This window comes from Vigna umbellata, chromosome 4 (assembly GCF_029865625.1).
Source record: "Vigna umbellata cultivar VRB3 chromosome 4, Vumbellata_1.0, whole genome shotgun sequence".
Taxonomy (NCBI): Eukaryota; Viridiplantae; Streptophyta; class Magnoliopsida; order Fabales; family Fabaceae; genus Vigna; species Vigna umbellata.
Window position 1 is genome coordinate 51,464,862 of NC_142168.1, and position 16,482 is coordinate 51,481,343.

At 37.3% G+C, this 16,482-nt stretch overlaps 1 protein-coding gene across 1 annotated transcript; it reads left to right on the top strand.

Moving 5' to 3' along the window:
• Window positions 1-16,086: 16,086 nt before the first annotated feature.
• On the top strand, window positions 16,087-16,482 carry LOC148200547 (uncharacterized). Its single transcript, XM_088112982.1, has one exon. It carries the CDS (start codon window positions 16,087-16,089, stop codon window positions 16,480-16,482), a length of 396 nt encoding a protein of 131 aa, XP_087969108.1.

Below are 16,482 nucleotides of genomic sequence, written 5' to 3' on the forward strand. Positions count from 1 at the left end.
TTAGATTTGTGCATGACTAAAAATAGTAAAACCATATTTGCTTGAATATTCTGTTTGGATATCATATGGTTTCATTTTTTTTTCCTTAACATGCGCAAACTGTTTCTTTATGTTAATTCAGACTAATAAATTGGATGTTGTACTTGTTGATTGAAAGCTGACATGATCTTTTAAGGGTTCAGCAACACCAATGCAGGGAGAAAGTCTAGATTAGGGCTGGGATTTGTTTGCTGTGTTGATAATAATCCAATCTGAATTGTGCTGTTATCAATTCTGAATTTTTATTGTTTTTCTCTGGGATCTTGGTGTATAGATAAACTGCAGCATTGAGTGGGATTTGGGAGTGCAGACCAGAACCTTCACTGATACAGCTATAGCACCTCAACAGAGTATAGATTAAGCAACCAGAGGCAGAAACAATTCACATGGGAGTGTTGAACTAAAGTGATGGAATCCAATTCCCAGCTGGAAACATGTAGGAAGAGGTTCCAGACCAGAGGAAACCAGTAATGAATAATGGTGCAGCGGATGGATGAATTGATGCAGTGTTTGAGGTGTTTTAATGGAGGAAAGGTGTATGGGTGAAGCCTCACAGCTCAGAGGGCCTTCCTACAGAGGAAGGAAGCTTGAGGAAAGGAGAAGAAGTAGCAATTCAAAGGTGACTTAAGAGCACAAAAGCTGGAAAACAATTTCTGCAGCATATCATTAAGCTCAAAAGTGAATCAATACAAGGAAAAGGCCCTCTTATTTATAGGTGAAGAGGAGCCTAATTTCTAATTCTAATTCCCTCCTAAATTCAAATTATTCAGATTTATTTTGATCAAGCAAAGTCCATGCCTCTGTCCAGCTCATCCAGCAAGGTGTGTGCTTCCTTCCACATCAGCCACTTCACGTGGAAAATGTTGGTGCATGCCGTAAGCACCTCTTTTTGGCTCCTTGCTTGATTCTATTGATTAATCTTCTTGGATGGCTCAATCATAGTCTCCAAGATTTATTAATTCCTACAAAACAAAGTATAAGTGCTTTAGTTAAGAGAAGAAGGATTTTTATAAGTAACCTTCCATAGAAGCAAAATAGTATGTGGTCCTTCTTCCTCTTGAATCCTCTTTGCCATTGCTCTAGTAAGAGGTCCAATGTGCATCTTAGATGGTCTTCCATCAGACCCTCCCTCTTGAAAAAGATCTGTCCTCAGATCTGCTTCATCCTGTTGATGATATCCTATGAAAGGAATTAAATCGCAGATGTTAAAAGTAGGACTGACACCATAACTTTCAGGAAGGTCTAATATGTATGCATTATCATTTATCCTTTTGACCACCTTGAATGGACCATCTCCTCTTGGACTAAGTTTGGATTTCCTTTGAGAGGGAAATCTTTCCTTTCTCAAATGAAGCCAAACTAGGTCTCCTTTTTCAAAAACTATTTTCTTTCTCCCTTTGTTGTTGTATTCTGCATATTTTTGAGTTTGTTTTTCAATTTAGATTTTAACTTTCTCATGTAACTTCTTGATAAACTCCGCTTTAAAAGCACCTTCTTTATGAAGAAAAGAAGATGATTCTGGAAGAGGTAGTAAATCAAGAGGTGTGATAGGGTTAAAACCATAAACAACCTCAAAAGGAGAAAGATTAGTAGTCTTGTGGACTACTCTATTATAAGCAAATTCAATATGAGGTAGATGTTCATCCCAAGATTTGTTATTTCCTCTTAATATTACCCTTAATAATGTAGATAAAGATCTATTTACTACTTCAGTTTGCCCATCAGTTTGTGGGTGACATGTAGTAGAAAATAGAAGTTTAGTTCCAAGCTTTTCCCATAAAGTTTTCCAAAAATGGCTTAGAAACTTCACATCTCTATCAGACACTATAGTTTTGGGTAAGCCATGCAATCTCACTATTTCTTTAAAGAAGAGTCTAGAGATATAGCTAGCATCATCTACTTTGTGGCAGGGTATAAAATGAGCCATTTTACTAAAACGATCTACTACCACAAATATAGAATCATACCCCCTTTGAGTTCTTGGCAATCCTAAGACAAAGTCCATGCTTATGTCCTCCCAAGGGGTATTAGCTATAGGAAGAGGTGTATAGAGTCCATGAGGCATAATTTTGGACTTAGCTTGTAAACAAGCTATACATTTAGAACAATGCCTTTGAACATCTATTCTCATGTGTGGCCAATAAAATTTACTTTTCAAAATGTTTAGAGTTTTATCAACTCCATGATGGCCCATGAGTCCTCCTCCATGACTCTCTTTGATAAGAAGTTTTCTAATGGATCCTTGGGGTATACAAAGTTTTCCTTTATTAAAAAGATACCCCTAAGAAAGATAGAATCCATCAAAAGGCTTCTTAAGACATGATGAATAAGTGGATGCAAATGTTTCATCATTTTCATATAACTCTTTTATGTCATCAAATCCTAATATTTGAGATCCTAGGGTTACTAATAATGCATGTCTTCTAGATAAAGCATCCGCAACAACATTAGTACTCCCCCTTTTTGTGTTTGATGACATAGGGAAATTGCTCAAGATATTCCACCCACTTTGCATGTCTTTTGTTTAGCTTTGCTTGCCCTTTAATGTACTTGAGAGATTCATGGTCAGTGTGTATGATGAATTCTCTAGTTACCAAGTAATGCTCCCAAGTTTTCAAAGCTCTAATGAGGGCATACAACTCTTTGTCATAGGTAGGATAGTTTAAGGTAGGCCCCCTAAGTTTTTCACTAAAGTAAGCTACGGGATGTCCTCCTTGTATTAAAACAGCTCCTATTCCTACCCCAGATGCATCACATTCTAGTTCAAAGGCTTTGGAAAAATCAGGCAAAACTAGAATGGGTGCATGTGTTAACTTGTGTTTCAAAGTCTCAAAAGACAACTCTTGCTTATCACCCCAAATAAAAGGCATATCTTTCTTGACTAGCTCATTTAAAGGAGCAGCTATGGTGGAGAAGTCTTTCACAAATCTTCTATAAAAACTTGCTAACCCATGAAAACTTCTCACCTCTCCTACATTTTTAGGGGTTGGCCATTCTTGTATAGCCTTGATCTTCTCTGGATCAACATGTACACCTTCTTTTCCCACTTTGAATCCAAGGAAAATCACACTTTCTTGACAAAAAGTACATTTGTCAAAGTTGGCAAAGAGATGATGTTCTCTAAGAAGAAGCAAGACTTTTCTGACATGGTTAAGATGTTCTTGAAGGCCTTGACTATAGACTAGGATATCATCAAAGTAGACCACTACAAATCTGCCTATGCATTCCCTAAGCACATGATTCATTAATCTCATGAATGTACTTGGAGCATTGGTCAAGCCAAAGGGCATGACTAACCATTCATACAAACCAAACTTGGTCTTGAAAGCAGTTTTCCATTCATCTCCTTCATGAATTCTTATCTGATGGTATCCACTTTTAAGATCAATTTTGGTGAAGAGATTTGCTCCATGTAATTCATCCAACATGTCATCTAGCCTAGGAATGGGATGCCTATACTTGACAGTTATGTTGTTGATGGCCCTACAATCTGTACACATTCTCAGAGACCCATCCTTTTTAGGGACCAACAACACAGGCACAACACAGGGACTTAAACTCTTTTGGATCCACCCTTTGTTCAACAAGTCATTAACTTGTTTCTCTATTTCTTTTGTTTCCATAGGGTTGGTTCTATAGGCTGGCCTATTGGGTAGACTTGCCCCAGGCACCAAATCTATTTGATGTTCTATTCCCCTCAAAGGTGGTAATCCACTTGGTACCTCTTTGGGAAATATATCATCAAATTCCTTTAAAAGTTTTTGCAACCCCTTTGGTAGAGAACCAAGTTCATGAATGATTGAAACAAATGCCTCTTTGCAATAAAGAAGGAAATGAGGTTGTCCAAGAAAAAGATTTTTGGAAATATTCAAGGTTTGAGGTTGGACAACTTCATGGGCTGAGGCATGGGTTACCAAATTCTTTCTTTCTTTCTTATTTTCTTTTTTCTTTTCTCCATCCAACTTCTTCTTAAGAATGATCTGATCCTCTCTTACTTGTGAAGGTGTAAGAGGACACAAAATAATTTTCTTTCCTTTGTGTTGAATGGTGATTTTGTTGGTGACTCCATCATGTAAAGCTTGTTTATCATATTGCCAAGGTCTTCCAAGTAATATGTGCCCAGCTTCCATTGGTACTATATCACAAACAATTTGATCTTCATATTTGCCAATGGAAATAGGTACACTTACTTGTTCTTTAACTACTATTCCATCATCCTCTTTGATCCATTGAAGTTTGTAAGGTTTAGGATGAGGAGTAGTGGTTAAGCCAAGCTTTTCTACCATTCTAGAACTACAACAGTTGCAACAAGAGCCACTATCCACTATCATTGAACATGTCTTTTCTAAAACTTTGCATCTTGTGTGGAATAGGTTCTCTCTTTGTGACTGTTCTAATTCTACATGTTTACTTTCCAGGAGTCTCCTTACCATAAGTAAGTCACCATCACAAGGTAAAGCTTCTTCTTCTTCAGAAATGGATGTTTCAGACTCACTATATGAAGAACCCTCACTTTCACTCTCATGCTCAAGGATGTAAGTTGACTTTCTATTGCGGCACTCAGATGCATAGTGCCCTTTTTCCCCACATCTAAAGCACTTAGTCTCCTTACTCTTATGATCTCTTGAAGGTTCTTTGACTTTTTCTTTTCCTCTCTCTCTCTCTTTGTCTTCATATCTTGGCTTGGTTTGACTACCCTCCCTCTTATACTCTTTCTTATGGTAAGAACTATGAGGGTAATCTTTCTTGGTGGAGCTTTTCCTCTTTAGTTGTTGCTCAACCCTCACACAAAGTTGGACTAACTCATTGAGATCATTGTAGGGTATAAGTTCAACCCTATCTCTTATGTCATAGTTAAGTCCACTTTGAAACCTAGCTATTGTTATCCTAGGTTCTTCTCTTATCCCAGCCCTCAACATGAGTAATTCCATTTTTTGTCTATATTCCTCAACACTCATGTTCCTTTGTTGGAGTTTATGGAGTTTATCCATTATCTCCCTATCATAGTAGGCTGGTACATGCCTCCTCCTCAAGGCAGTTCTTAACTCATTCCAATATCTAATGGGAGGTAAGTGTCTTAGCCTATAATCTTTGACCAAGGCTGTCCACCAAATTAAGGCATAGCCTTGAAAGCTTAGAGAAGCCATAGTGACTCTCCTTTCATCATCTATTTGGTGGCACTCAAAAAATTGTTCAACTTTCATTTCCCACTCTAGATATTCTTCCACATCATCCTTTCCATGAAAAGAAGGTAGATCAATTTTGGGCTCTCTTGGATGGTGTTCTCTCACTCTATGATGTCTTCTAGGAGGCATTTGGTAGTGGTCATCATTGTGATGACTCCTATATTGCTCAAGCTCACTAGAAGATGATGATTCTTCTCTTCTCCTATGGGAAGATCTCTCTTTTCTTTTGTCTTGATTATTCAAAAGTTGACTAATCATGTCTTTGAGCTCACTAATCTCTCTATCCCTTTGTTCAAATTTTTGTTGAAATTCTTCCCTTAAAGAACTCTCACTATTGGGTTTGATGCTACCTTGCACACTTGATTGACTCATTCTTGTCAAATGAAAAAGGTTTTTACAAGGTTTTCAAAATATTTGACAAAGAATGAATGAAAAGATTTTCACAATTTTTCTTTGTTTTTGGTGAAAAATTTCTTAAAGAGATTCTAAAGGTGAAAGATGTATCTAAGTAGCCCCCAGGAAGAAGAGGTGAGTCACTAATGGACAAGCTTAAAAACCAAGTTCTTCCTTAGCCAGAGTTTCCTTAGAGTTATCTTTTACCTAAGTTTCTAATTAGAAATTCTTCAAATTCTTTTCAAATGTTATGGACCTATAACCAAAGAAAGGTTGACTAAATGCTATGCAATCCTATATATACCACGGAGACTTAAAAACAAAAAGATTAAGCAAGAAATTAAAGAAAGCAATAAAGATGCAAGAATGTAAATGCTAGACGGCCCTAAGTGAAAGTGCAAGTGACACTTGGAGCCCCTTGACACACTTCCACACTAAGAAAACGAAATTGCACTATTACAATGTTTAAATGTGATCTTGGAATTGCTTCAAGAGCATTTTCCCAAGTCACTTAACCAAGAAATGAAAATCAACTTTAAACAACAAAGGTTCCGTGATATGTGGTGTAAACAAACTTAAAAGAAGGCCTAAAACTAATGTAAGCTTCACTCTCTTGCTGCTGCAGATTGCTACTCCAAAACAGGTTGCACTTCAAGCTTTTCTGGTGTATTTTTAGCTGCTGGAACAGCAGAGTTGCAGCTGCTCAAAAGCTCCCTTTTTGTTCCCACTTCAACCCCATTTTCACTTCCTAATATGGTGCCTCAGTAGGGAAAGGTTTCTGCTTCTGGATGCCTCACAATAGTTACCACAGCACCTCAAGATTCCAGTCAAACACACCAAACAGAATTAGCAAACTGCACCAGAATTTCAAACCAGATTTTTTTTTTTGAATGTTTGACAATTTGGAAGCCAAGAATGGGAAATCAAATGGGGACAGGGATGGAATAACAGAAAGCACTCAAAAGGAACCTAATAATGGTACTAGATTAGATTAAGAAAGCAACAAAAACAGAAATAGTAGATCACAAACTCATCCAGACCAAACTGTTTGATTTTTTACCAAAGTGTTTGTTAAAATGCCCCAATGAAAACCAGATTTGGTGTTTTGGGGTTTTTAACTGCCAAAAACTGGATTGCACGATTCAACAGGCTTTTTAACACTTGCTCTGACTTATTTTGATCATTTATTTTCAATTTAAAGTAATGAACCAGCTCTTACTACAATCCAGAAATGAATTTGAACAAGAATGACCAAAACAGTTGCTGGAAAATGATTTCTGCACCAGAAAAAGTGGATTGAAATGGTGGTTTTAAACCCAAAATTGATTGGAAGTGATTCAGCAGTTCAATTGATGCATCAAACAACTTTGTATCATCATTTTAAAGATTTTTAAACATTGAAACAGCTAGAAAACAGATTGCAATGTGAATTCACTGGTGCACTTCCATTTTAAAGGCAATTTTAAGGTTTAAAAAAAAACAAATCTGCATATAGGCTAGAAAATGACCAAATGAACAGTGCAAACAACTTTGGAATGACAATTTAAACTTGCTCAAATGTTGTAAATGCACAGAAATAGCAAGACTCAACAATTCACCCTTGCTATAGCCTATTTATGCAGCAAATTCCCACCAAAACAGCACCAGATTTAAGAACCTTGTGGATATAAGGTTGGACAGCACACACAATGACTCTAGAGAATGTTATTATACTGAACTAAGCTAGGATTAAAGTGCTTAGTATGAATAAACTCAGACTGGACTAAGCAAAGAATGGTAGCACGGTGAAAAGCTAGAACAGAAAAAAAGAAACAAACTGGACAGCAAAGGCTACTGGTTTTTAAGGCAACCAAGCTATGCTAGATGCATTTCCTTGCTTTTAATGGTCTTCCACACCTTTAGCCACTTCCAATAACAGCAAACAAATTTTTACCAAGCAGCAGAATCAAATAAAATCAGCTGAAACAGATTTCAAATTTTAAAACCAGATTTGAATTTCTTGAGCAGATTTGAAACCAGAATTAGTTTCTAGTGCTTTTGCTTCCATCACCAAGGCTAGAACATGTTCTCATTGCCTTATTTGGTTGATTTAAAACTTTTCCAGCACTCTAAACTCAAATAAACCAAAATGAAACCCAGCAGAATAGAAAACCAAAGTGAAACAGAATTAAAACTGCAAATATGGACTGCACAAGACTAAAACATAACTGGAATTGAAAATTAAAGATGGAAGAGATATAAACAAGAATGATTCACCGTTTAAAATGAGTAAAAACATGTATGAATACTGGAAACACAAAGAATGCAACAGGAAACACAAAATTAATAACTGGAAAAGCACAAAACAGAAACAAAATTACTCAAAACAGAACTGGAAAACTGAAACAGAGATCACAACAGAATATAGAAATGGAGTGCAAAGATGGAGGAATAGCTTAGCTCCTGGTGCGTGGATGACCTAAGCTCATGATACCACTTGATGGAATCCAATTCCCAGCTGGAAACGTGTAGGAAGAGGTTCCAGACCAGAGGAAACCAGTAATGAATAATGGTGCAGCGGATGGATGAATTGATGCAGTGTTTGAGGTGTTTTAATGGAGGAAAGGTGTATGGGTGAAGCCTCACAGCTCAGAGGGCCTTCCTACAGAGGAAGGAAGCTTGAGGAAAGGAGAAGAAGTAGCAATTCAAAGGTGACTTAAGAGCACAAAAGCTGGAAAACAATTTCTGCAGCATATCATTAAGCTCAAAAGTGAATCAATACAAGGAAAAGGCCCTCTTATTTATAGGTGAAGAGGAGCCTAATTTCTAATTCTAATTCCCTCCTAAATTCAAATTATTCAGATTTATTTTGATCAAGCAAAGTCCATGCCTCTGTCCAGCTCATCCAGCAAGGTGTGTGCTTCCTTCCACATCAGCCACTTCACGTGGAAAATGTTGGTGCATGCCGTAAGCACCTCTTTTTGGCTCCTTGCTTGATTCTATTGATTAATCTTCTTGGATGGCTCAATCATAGTCTCCAAGATTTATTAATTCCTACAAAACAAAGTATAAGTGCTTTAGTTAAGAGAAGAAGGATTTTTATAAGTAACCTTCCATAGAAGCAAAATAGTATGTGGTCCTTCTTCCTCTTGAATCCTCTTTGCCATTGCTCTAGTAAGAGGTCCAATGTGCATCTTAGATGGTCTTCCATCATAAAGGGAGTTTCTTTCACCTTTAATTACTTCTGTTTGGTTGAACTATGCTTGTTATAGCTTGTCATTGATTAGCATTATTTGTTGATCTGGTATGATAGTTTTTGTAGACTAGGATTAGCCATTCTGAATTGGAATTGTTTCTGCATTGCATTGGATTGGTCAGGTTTTGATTAGTCTGGATGGTTGTTTAATCAGTTTGGTTCAGCTTTGATTTACACCTATTTGCATCTGGTTCAATATCCATTGCCATTTGTACCTTGCTGAAATTTGCTGTGAAATTTTAGTGTGCAGAGCTGATCTGTTTGGGAGTTTAGTTGGAATTACACAGCTAAAAGCAGTCTTGTAAATAGGGAAGTTGATTAGCTTACCTAATTCTAGTTTGCTTAGCTATTTCTGAGTTTCATTTGACATTGCTTTGCATTGTGTAGTCTGCTGAACTAGTTGTGAATTTTCTGTGTAGTTTGGGAAAAGCCATACTGATTGTACTATAGCAGATTGTAAAGTGTGTGCTGAATCCGTGAGACAAGTAGCATTTACATCTTGCTATGCAGTTTTGACTAAAGGGCCATTCTTCTACCTTAAACTGTTTCTGTTTTGATTGAACTACTCTTGATATAATTTGTAAATTGCTTGCGATAAGTGAATTGTTGATTTAGTTGGAATTGTTTGTGCAGTATAAGTTGACACCATTATTTGAGCAGTAGCAAAATCTTAGTGGACAGTTTGTGCAGCCAAGAGAAAGGGAAGTTATTACTACCCTATATCCTCTTTTGAAATCTGTTTTAACCAAGTGAATACAAATAGCAGTTTTGTGCATGTGTGATTGTAGGATGGGCATGGCAAGAAGATTCAAGACAACTGATTCCAGAAGCAACAAAGTTGAACCAAGACTAAGATGTCAAGAAGCCAGATTGAGCACGTGATTTTCCTGCAGGATGAACAGGACCGTAGCATAGGATTGTTGTTTTTGTAATTGTTTTTCTTCAATTTGTTTGTAATAGGCTTGTGTTAGCCTACTGTTAGCTTTAGTTTTTGTTTTGTAAAAGGGCCTTTTTATAAAGTCCAAGTGCTTTGGAAGAGTCCTTGGTGCTCTTTCAAACTCTTGGCAACTTTACTTGCTTTAATTTTAGCATAGCTAGACAGGTGAGTGTGTCTTGTTAGCCAAAGCAACAAGCCTCACCATAGGAGTAGTCTTTAATATTGAGTTGCTTTGTGTTTTACGTTTAGGGGTGATTTAGGCTAAAAGGGATTAAACTCTAAGCCTTATCACATTAGAGTCCGAGAGTCTAGTCTTTTAATTGTGTTTAATTGTTTGTTTTTGAGTGGTGTCCTTTGATTTTAAAGGTGATTTTAGTTTAAGGGGTAATTAGTTAGTAGCCTAAGACATTTCTGGCAAGGCAAGACTTGGTACTTAAGCAGCTCTTTAGCTCACCTCTCTTACCTGGGACTTGTCTAGGTGAAAGTTTTTAACCCTCTAAATTAAGAAAACTCTTAAAAACAAAGATGTCTTCTTATAGTTCATATAGCTCTTCTAGGATAGATAAAGTTGATGAAATGTTTAAACAAGCTAGGAATCTACCATCATTTGGTAAAGATATAGGTGCATTAACATACCTAGCTTGGGAAAAAGAAATTGATAAAATAAATCCTTGTTTTTATGAAGAGAGTGAATATTATGTCCTTAGCATATATCTCTCTAAGTTAGAAGAGCATGCAAGTGAGTGGTAGAATGAAACACAATATCATGTTAGGAAAGGTAGAAAGTCCTCCATACGTGATTGGCATGATTTAAAAGCTTGCATGAGAAGAAAGTTTGTGCCTTCAAGCATTAAAAGAAACCTAGAACTAATTAGGGATTGCATTGATGATGGAAAATTATTTCTTGAGCGTTTAAATGATCATGGGTTTCTTCGTAGAGAATTAGAATTTGGGGCAAGACTTAAGGAGATCAAGGATAAGAAAAGAGAAAGAGAGATTGAGAGAAAAGAAAAGGAAGAAAGGAAAGAAGAAGAGAAGAGAGAGCGAAGAAAAAGAGAAAAGAGAAGAGAGAAGAAGAGAGGAATTAAGAAAAGAAGAAGAAAAGAGAGAAAGGCAAGAAAGAGAGAAGAAAGAAAAGGAGAAATTGTTACTGATGACAAATCCTATTCTTTCAAAGACTATGGAACCTAAAAGGGAAGGTTTCCAAATCTTTACTTCTTTTCCAATAATGGATTACTTTTCAATTTTTGACTTCTCTTTCAAACCAATTGTCATTATATATCCTATGAAAACATTTTCAAAATATGACAATTCAAATCTTGAGTTATTGTTATCTTTAAGAAAACAATTAACTCAAGACAAAATTGAATTTGGACTTCTAAAATTTTCAAAGATTACAAATCAAAGTATTAGAAGTTCTTATTCTCTTGTTTTTAAAGAAAAATTCTTTCTTGGATTGATATTAACCAAAGATATATTTGATGTGTATTGCAGATTCGTGTTTGATCCAGGAGGAAGAAAACTAGATCTAAAGAATAAGGCCATTCTAAGATGGCCATGCTCCCAAAGATTGTGTGGAGCTTCTTCATAAGGCGATTGCCAGATTTGAGGACAAATCTTTTTTTAAGAGGGAGGGTATGATGGAATTGTACTTGACGTAGTCCTCCTTTTGTATTTTTACCTTTTTTAGTTTAGCTCTTAAGGAGCATGGGTTACTATAAATACCTAGCTCCTCTATTGTATTGGGACTTTTGAGCTTAATGAGAATTTAATTTTCTGAATCAGAAATAATTCTCTCTTGAAAGTCACATGCTAGAGAGTCCAAAGACTCCCTCTAGCCACCTTCCAAGCACACTCTCTCACTTCCATTTTTCTATTCCACGGTGCTTCTCTCTCATCACGCAACATCACCCTTGCTCCAAAGCTCACGCGTCCTCTTTTTCCCTCGAGCATCAGATACGCACATCCACATTCTCTTTCTCGTTCCTTCACTCTCGCACATCCATCCACGTCTCAGAGCGTCTCACTCTCGCTCTCGAGAGTTCCATTGTCTCCAACCTCAGATCTGCCGTTTTCCCCATTTTCACCGATTGTAAGCCACATTCTACCTCGTCTTCCCTCTCACTTCATCCTTTTCGGCCATAGAACCTCATCTTCACCGAACAGTTCTTCGATCTATGGCCTTCGCTAGGGTTTCCTCGACCTTTTCTATTTTCCTTCATCTCCACCGTTTAAACCTTAGATATTAGGGTTTTCTTGAGTCTCTTCATAGTTTAGTAGTTTTCCTTCGAGTCAGCTCTCAATCTAGAGCTTCGTCATCATTTTCCGCTACGTTCATCTCTGGAGGAAGCTTCGAAGGACATCGCGACACGCGCCTTCGTCCTCTCCTCGGGCGTTCGTCCATCTCCTTTCATCTCTCATTTTCCAAATTTACATTTGTGCTTTTCTCTCACTCCTCCACGCTGCACCACTCGTCAGAGGCCACATCTTCCACTTCTCGCGTCAGTGTCCAGTGCCTCGCCACATTACTTTTTCTCTTACGCATCAGAGGTACACATCCTCATTTTTACATTTCACACTCGCAACTTCTTCCTCGAGAGAATTTTCCTCTCTATCGTAAGCTCATTTTCTTCAACCTCAGATTCCACCTTGCATATTTCTCGAGTCCGTCCACTCGAGAGTTCCTCCTTCACCATTCCACATTCAACTTCTATTTTGCAACCCTAGATCCAGACTTTCCACCGATTTTTTTCCCTTTTCTACCGTTTGATCCACTTTCTACTGAGCAATCTAGCTTTCCCACCGTTCAATCTTGAGTTTGTACCGATTAATCGGTTCATTTTGAGTTTTCCCTCTTTTCTAGGGTTCGTTCATGATTTTAAGGTTTTCTGCAATTGATTTCGATTCTATCATTTTTGCTCCGATTTCTCTCTCGATCTAGAGTGTCATATCCATTCCGCTGCATCATCTCTCTGGAGGAAGCTTCGAGGAGGTCCGTTCATGTTCGCGCAACTTCCATCGACCTCTCCTCGGGCGTTCGTCCATCAGCGTGTTACACAGTCTATTCAACTCAATCTCATGCTCTCTCAACTTTCCAAAAAGCACAACCATATAGGCATGGACGTCAAGTCCTGAGACTCAGTTATCGTAGTAACCTTTGGTTTCCATATCTTGTTGAAAGCTTTCAGAATTTTAACATTTAATTCGTCAGTGTCAAATTTCTTACCTAAACCAAAAACATGGTTAACAATATGTGTGAATCATTTTTGCACATCAGTGATGGTTTCACCCTATTGCATCTTGAACATCTCATACTCCTGTATTAGGGTGTTCTTCCTAGCACGCTTCACATCGTCGATTCCTTCATGGGTTACTTGAAGAACTTCCCACACCAAAGCCTAGGATATTATATTGCGAGCTTTTATAACAAAATGGGCTTGTCCATTTTCTTTAGCAGTCCATTACAAATATAGTTTTTCTTCCTCTACACCATTCAAATTTACAGTAGGAATAAAAGGACCATTCAAAATAACTTCCCAAATACCCCTGTCAATTGACTCTAAAAATATTTGTATTCTTATTTTCCAAAATGCATAATTTTCTCCCACAAACAAAGGAGGTCTATCAATAAAAGCACCTTCTACACACATTTGTTTATGACCGCCCATTTTCAAAATATTTGAAAAACTATCAAAGCAAGCTCTGATACACATTGTTGGTACCAGTGAGTCGCGCAGCGGATTGAAAACGTTCGTTAAGAGCGGAAAGCGTGTAGCGGTCAATAAACAAGTTATAGTGGTCTGTTTTAAAATTTATTTTCTTAGAGAACTTTTATCAAACAGTTGGTGTTATAAAAGTGTAGAAAATCTAAGGAAGAGAAAAATCAAACATATGATTTTTATCCTAGTTCGAATCAAAAGATTCTACGTCAAGTCGTTAATCACTATAAAGAGTGCTTAACTATTTCACTAAAATCAGTTTAACAATTAAAATAAGATGAATAGAACTTAAGAATAACAAAAACCTTCCTTCGACAAACGAACCGGAAGAAACCGCTCAGCCAACTTGAAGAGAACCGCTCCGACCTTAGATACTAAGTACGAGCTTCTCTTATTCACAAGACTTGACAAGAGCACACTATCACTTGAGAACATCCTCAGACAAACTGTATTCTCAAATGGCATAGATTCATTTTCACTCACAGAGAGCTTTCCTTAGGCACACAACTATAATACTTTCAAAATGAAAAGTTACTTTCTAGGAGCTGTTGAAAATACTATTTATATCTCAAGGTTCAGAAAATGAAAAGACAACTCCTAACTGCGAAATATAATCTATTATCGTAAGTGATAATGATTATTTGTGTCCGTTATGGGGTTTTCAAAAAGTCATAATCGATTATCTTGAGTGATAATCGATTATTTGAGCAACCTGGGCAATATTAACTCAGACAGTGATAATCGATTATTATGAGCAATAATCGATTATTTGCACGAGAAACTCTTTTCCAAATAGGCTTGTGATAATCGATTATTACACCAAATAATCGATTATCTGCGTAAAGACTGATAACGGTTGAAAATACTGTTATCTGTGATGTAATTTTAATACTAAATGCACTCTTTTCTGCTTAGAAACTTGCTTGGAATCATGCTTTTTGGTTAAGTTGTGTGAATAAGAGATTCGAGGTTGAATTTCATGATTGTATGATTATTCCCTTTGTTCTGATAGAAAATGAGTTAATATAGAAAGCAGGGATAAAGTGCTAAGGAGATAGAACTCAAAAAGGTCCAGAAAAAGCACTGTAAGGAAAGAAGCTCGAGGCTTGGCGTCCTTTTTGAGGCTTAAGCGCAGGAAGTGTCGCTCACCGCCCGGGCGCCCCTTTTTGGGGCGCTTAAGCGCCGGATGAAGAAGGCTTAGGCGTACTCTGGAAGGCTTAAGCGTAGGAAGTGACGCTCATCGCCCGGGCGCCCCGTTTGGGGGCATTGGAGCGCCAGATGTAGAAGGCTTGGGCAACCTCTGTGAGGCTTGTGCGTGGAAGACCACCACTCGCCGCCCGGGTGCCCTAAGTAGGGCGCTTGAGTGCCAGCGACTCAGGCTTGGGCTTTGTTTCTGTTCTACTTCTGTTCTATTTAAAGGACCCTAGCGTCCTAGGTTTAGTATCTCTAGCTGGAGCAATACAACAGCACACTCTTCTACTCTCTAAAGGCGGATCTGGAGGCGGGAGCTTCCTCTTCTACTTTTAGGGTTTCACTAATTTTTCCATTATTCATCTAGTTCCTCCATGTCTATGGGGGAACTAAACTATATTTGTTGTTGGGGAATGATGTAACCTTGTGAACTCTCATGTATTTGAATTTATTCTTAATTTATATGCTTTTTCATTAATTTTTAGGGAATTCATTTGTTTCAATGCTTGCTCTATTTAACTCATTTAGTAGCATGATTTATAAATTGCATGAGTGTTGGGAGGTTCCTTACAATTCAGGTTCTTATTGAATTTTCCCTATGGTAATATTTCTCAGGGATGAGAGTATGAGTACTTGGTCGTCTTAAGCTCTTGATCTTCAGACTTAATTTTCTAGGAATGCTAGGAATTGCACGAACTAGGAATTAAGGCAGGCTTATTGCGTCAAGGGTTCGGGTTTTAAGTAATTTAATGAGTGACGTTAACATTAATGTAAAAAGAAGAATTCTTATATACATGTGAGTAAACTTGGTGAAATCAAACCCTAACAACATATTCATCTCATATTAAACAACATTCGTTCATATTTGTATTACTCTACTACTGATCAATTTGCATTCATATTTAAACTTTTTGTCTTTGCATCTTAAACCAATGATCTCGTTTCTTTTAAGTCTTAATTAATCGAGTCATCACACAACTGTTTAGTGCTGAGAGTCTTCTAGAATACGATACTTGGTCTTACCATTTTATATTACTTGTGCGATTTGGTACACTTGCCAATCCATCAACAAGTTTTTGGCGTCGTTGGCGAGACTCACGGTTTAAACTATTCTATTTGTGTGATTCTTGATAAACTTTGACTTTATTTTTATTTTATTTTAATTTTTGTGTTTTGTTTAGTTTATTTTTATTGTTTTTGTGCTAACAGTGTGTTCTAGAGTTTTGTGTCTAGTTTATGTAGGATACAGTTAGAACAAGGAGCAACAAAAGTGCTTAACCTCTTCTTGAAGGACTTGAGACTAGTAGGAGGCCAAGAAGAAGCAGATTATCTAGAGAACCTTCTCTAGAGAGAATTTCACAAGCCTTACAATCTGATCAAGAAAGCATGGACAACAATAGTGCTAGGCGTACTTTAGCAGATTATGAACCAGTGGTTGGCCCTCATCATTTTAACAGCATTGCAAAGCCGAGGGTCAATGACGCAAGTATGGAGATAAAGCCTGCATTGATCCATCTAGTGAAGAGCAACCAGTTCAATGGACTGTCAAATGAAAGTCCATATGAGCATCTAACAACTTTTAATGAGATCTATAATACTGTAAAGCTGAATCGAGTGCCAGATGATTCCATTAAACTAAGCTTGTTTCCTTTCTCATTTGGAGGCAATGTTAAACTGTGGTTGAACTCTTTTCCTGAGAATAGTTTTACTAAGTGGGAAGATGTGGTTGCAAAATTCTTGAATAAATGCTTCCCACAATCAAAGATCAACAAAAGGAAGTAA